The 5,067-nt window shown below is 47.7% G+C and overlaps 1 protein-coding gene across 1 annotated transcript; it reads left to right on the top strand.

Moving 5' to 3' along the window:
• The first annotated feature begins 266 nt into the window (after positions 1-266).
• LOC118745427 lies at positions 267-875 on the top strand. The gene has a single exon (XM_036478880.1). It carries the CDS (start codon positions 267-269, stop codon positions 873-875), a length of 609 nt encoding a protein of 202 aa, XP_036334773.1.
• Positions 876-5,067: the final 4,192 nt, after the last annotated feature.

Here is a 5,067-nt window from a genome sequence, read left to right as displayed (position 1 = left end):
ATTCTCCTTCCAACTGCCATAGTCGCAGTTGAACACGAGGGTGAATTGTTTCAACTTAGAGCCCTGATTGATCAAGGCTCACAAAGAACTTTCATTTCCTCGAAAGTTCAAAAACGGTTGAAACTACCATTCGAACATTCCAAGTTCGAAATTTCCGGCATGGGTGGACATGTAGTACAAAGCTTTGTCCACTCACATTGGTAGCACCAAAAACCATGCAACGGATAAACACACAGGCTATCGTGTTACCTCAGCTCACGAGGCACATGCCTACATTCACCATTAGCCGTGAAAACTGGCAGCAATTCAAGATCCTTGAACTTGCTGACCCAAGCTGTCACATACCAGCTCAAACTGACATGGTAATCGGCAGCGATATACTTCCGCAAATCCTGCTGGAAGGTATGCAAAATATTTGCGACACTATACTTGCGCAAAAAACAATATTTGGCTGGATTCTCAGTGGTCCAATTACCGAAAATGTGGTGTCATTCTTGACACAAGTAGAAGAGTGCTCGAATGCAACTCTCAGCTCTCAGCTTCGAAAGTTTTGGGAAGAGGAGGAGATTCCACAACCTCCACAAATTTCCCCTGAAGATCAGGCTTGTGAGCATATATATGCAACAACAACGACTCGTGCCCCAAACGGTCGATACATTGTGCGACTTCCATTCAAGGAAGAATTTCCAAAAAACCTGTCTCTGGGCCACTCTCCGTCTGCTGCACTTCAGCAGTTTTTTAGCATGGAGCGATCGCTTCAGAAAAAAGGAGACTTAGGCACAATGTATAACAATGTGTTGCAAGAATATCTCGACCTCGGTCATATGGAGCACACGAAGCCATGTGAGATAGTAGCTAATGGCAAATACTTCTAATTCTACTTGCCACACCATGCGGTCGTCAAACCAGATAAGGTAACCACCAAAGTTCGCGTGGTATTCAACGCCTCAAAAACATCTGGTTCAGGAAAATCCCTGAATGACGTGTTGCACACTGGTCCCACACTCCAGCCAGATCTCATGCTGCTCATTCTGCAGTGGCGAATGCACAGATTCGTGTTCAATGGCGACATTGAAAAAATGTATCGTCAAATACTCATCCATGAGGACGATAAAGATTTTCAGCGAATCTTATTTCGCACATCGGCTGACTCTCCTGTCACCGATTATAATCTTAAAACCGTAACGTTCGGGGTTAATTGTGCACCATACCTCGCTATCCGTATCCTGCATCAATTAGCAGATGATACGATAGCGACATTTCCCTTGGCTGCCACAATACTTAAAACCGAAACGTATGTGGATAACATCCTATCCGGAAGTCATGATATTGACAACGCCACTGAATCACTTCTTCAAGTGATCAAAGCGCTTAAGTCAGCTGGTTTCATACTCAAGAAACTAACGGCCAATCATCCGGCCATCTTAGAAAAATTTCCAAAGGAGGATCTCCTCGACTCCAACTTTTTGAAATTTGAGAGCACTTCCACAACCAAAACTCTTGGTATACAATGGAACGCACTCACCGATAAGTTTTCCTACACCATTCTGCCTGCATCGACATCGAATGCCGTCACAAAGCGACAAATCTTATCCTCTGTCGCAAAACTTTTTGACCCGGCAGGATGGCTATCGCCAGTGATGATTCAAGCAAAGATTCTTCTTCAAGAACTTTGGCTAGATGGCGTTGGTTGGGACGAATGTGCCAAACCTATATCTTTAGCAAAATGGCAACAGTTCGCAGAAAATCTGCCAGCTATCTGCCACATCGAAATCCCTCGATGGGTTAATTTCACTCCGGGGCAAGATACCCAAATCCACGGGTTTTGCGATGCCTCGGAAAAAGCATATTGCGCTGCGATTTACATCCGCGCAGATGCTAGCAACCAAAGATATTCCACTCTCTTGGTCGCAAAAAGCAAAGTCGCACCATTGAAGACGGTAAGCTTGCCACGCCTAGAGCTTTGTGGTGCAGTCTTACTCGCAAAACTGGTCGCAACTGTTGGAAAACAGCCCAAATTGGAATCGTGCAACACATTCTTATGGTCAGATTCAGAGATTGTGCTAGCTTGGCTTGAAAACCCACCATGTACACGGAAGACGTATGTATCCAATCGTACCTCCCAAATCCGGGAATATCTTTCAACCGGTACATGGCGCCATGTTGCCAGCCAAGACAACCCAGCCGACCTCGGCACCCGTGGTTGCAAACCGCAGGACTTGGCAAATTCCCCACTCTGGTGGCACGTACCAAACTGGCTCTCTTGCCACATGGATGCATGGCCAAGGTCAAAGGCATGCAGTGCATCTCCACCAGAAAAGCGCAAGGTGGAGGTATATCACGCGCTCGAAGAAGAGGTCGATTTTCTTGATCGCTTTTCTTCTTTCTCTCGAGCACTCCGCGTGACTGCGTACATGTTCCGCTTCGTGAGCAATGCCCGCAACAAATCAAAGGGGTTAGCTACAATCACCTATCCGCATCTGACACATAACGAATTTCAATATGCAAAAATTCATCTTCTCAACGCAGCGCAATCACGCCATTTTCCGAGCGAAAAAAGTGCTTTGCAAGATAAAAAGCCACTTAACAAAAAAAGTCCTCTTATTGTTCTCAATCCTTTGTTGGACAAAGACGGACTTTTACGGGTTAATGGCCGATTAGCACATTCCACATTAAGCTATAATGAAAGGCACCCAATAATTCTCCCTACCGAATCGAGGTTCTGCCAGCTATATTTGGAGTTTTTACACTCGCTGCTTCTTCACGCAGAAACACGATAAATGCTCCAAATGGTAAGGCAAGAGTACTACGTACCAAAGCTGAAACCTCTAATTAAAAAATGCATCTTTCAATGCAAAGTGTGCACGCTTTACAAGCAACAAACACGCACCCAAATAATGGCCGCTCTACCCCCTGAGCGCTGCAGTTTCTCACTCCCATTTTCCACAACGGGAGTAGATTTTGCTGGGCCATTCCAAATTAAAGCATCGGTGCTAAGATCCACAACCCTTATCAAGGGATACGTTGCAGTTTTTGTCTGCTTTTCCACAAAGGCAGTGCATCTCGAGCTATGCTCGGATCTTACAACCGAGGCTTTTCGAGCAGCATTCGCCCGCTTCGTTGGCAGACGAGGTTTTCCCTCAAAAATGATGAGCGACAATGGAAAAACGTTCATTGGCGCCCAGCGCGCAACAGAACGCGACTTCGTTAAATTCCTTAACGAATGTTCCGCAGACATTGTCAAAAAATATGCCCCTCAAGGCATCAACTGGCAATATATACCACCCAGCGCCCCCCACATGGGCGGCTCGTGGGAATCTGCAGTGAAAAGCTTTAAAATCCATTTAAAGAAAACCGCTGCAACCCACAAGTTCACTTTCGAAGAATTCACGACGCTTCTGGTGCGAATTGGAGCAGTCCTCAACTCGAGGCCTCTATCCGCACTTTCTCAAGACCCAGCTGATACGACAGCACTTACTCCGGGTCACTTCCTTCGAGGTGCACCGCTATTGGCCATTCCCGAGCCTAATGCGGAAGACCTCTCTCTACTAAACCGGTGGGTGAAAGTCAAAGCACTTCACCACCACTTTAGTCGCCGCTGGAAAGAAGATTACCTCAAAGATCTTCAGAAGAGGTACAAGTGGAAAACTCCACAACGCGACCCTCAGCCAGGCGATCAAAGAAGATTCGCTCCCCCCACCGAGTGGCGATTGGGACGAATCGAAAACGTTCGCCATGGCCCTGATAACCACATACGTGTTGTGGAAGTCCGTACACAAAATGGAGTTATCACGCGGCCACTTGTCAAACTGTGCTTCCTTCCAAAAGCACAATAAATAATTCTATACATCTTTTCCTTTTGTATATTAAGGGTCTTAACTTCCGGTTTAAATATTGTACCCAAGTACTCCTCGTTTTTCTGCCTTTGCTTCTACTTCCAGATTGAAGACACCATGGCATCGCGGAAGGCATGCCCCGTGGCTCCAACGGCAGAGACGGAGAACTGCCTCCAATGTCGGCTCTGCCACAAGTACCACGCGCTCAGGACGTGCCCGGCCTTTAAGGTCATGAAGCCACCGCAGCGACTGGCAGTATCCCGGGCGCAAGGGTATTATGTCAACTGCCTTGCGCTCACCCACACAACCGGCGAGTGCGATTCTCCAGGCAGCTGCAAGGTTTGCGGCTTAGCGCACCATACGCTGCTGCATGTGGCAGCTAACAGGCCCGCGCGCACTGGCCAACGGAAGCAGAAGGCCAACCGGCCCGCAGCGGCCACAAAGGCCCCAACGAGCATAAAGCGGCGCGCACCGCCGAAGAGGAAGTCGCAGAAGAATACGCACAACCGCGGAAGGCAGGCGCCGCAACCACCGCGCAAAAAGACCGCCCAAAGGACGACCGCTCGCACCCCCCAAGGCCTACAAACGGCCAGCTACCAGGGCCGCACAACTAACCGCGCCCTGGGCAACGCGATCCGCGCGCTGAAAGAACTGCAGGAGACCCTAAGCAGCGCATTCCTGCAGGGCGGGGAGGATGTTTAAGCCACCGCTTAAAGCGCAATCCGACGGCCGTGCGCGCAATCCTTGGCCGCAGCAGTTTGGCAGTTGACCTACGTCAACTCCGAAAATAATTACCGAGCGCGCACGGCCGCCTACCATCATCGTGCCAACTTATGCCAAAGGCAGTTCAGCTATTAACGTCGGACATCGCGCACGCGCCCATTTAGCATTATTACAAGAGTCAATAATAAAAACGCTTGTAAATCAAATTCAATTGTGGTGTACAAATAAACCCAAAAATATTTTGAATTTCTGATCTGAACCAAAAGCCTTTCCTTTATCGGAAACAGCTTGTGTGCGTAAAGAGGTGAGTGCGAAGGGACCAAGCGAGAACTATTCAATTATAGTTCTTTTCTTCTTGTAGAATGGCAACATTATCGAAATCGGGATAGTGTCCCGTATCCCTACAGTGTGCTGACAAGGCCATATCCTCTGTATTCGAAAAAATTAAAATTAAAAGCAAATTATGAGAAATGATAAAATCTTATCAACTTGGTACCAACTTTGGATA

The sequence above is a fragment of the Rhagoletis pomonella genome, unplaced genomic scaffold, assembly GCF_013731165.1.
Source record: "Rhagoletis pomonella isolate Grant_MI unplaced genomic scaffold, Rhpom_1.0 Rhpom_scaffold_00009, whole genome shotgun sequence".
NCBI classification, from domain to species: Eukaryota; Metazoa; Arthropoda; class Insecta; order Diptera; family Tephritidae; genus Rhagoletis; species Rhagoletis pomonella.
The sequence above is the reverse complement of the archived record's forward strand: the minus strand, read 5'-3'. Positions and strand labels throughout refer to the sequence as shown.

Bases quoted from the DNA above. Each gene is read 5' to 3' on its own strand.
- LOC118745427 (XM_036478880.1), top strand. From the start codon at position 267: ATGCCTACATTCACCATTAGCCGTGAAAACTGGCAGCAATTCAAGATC.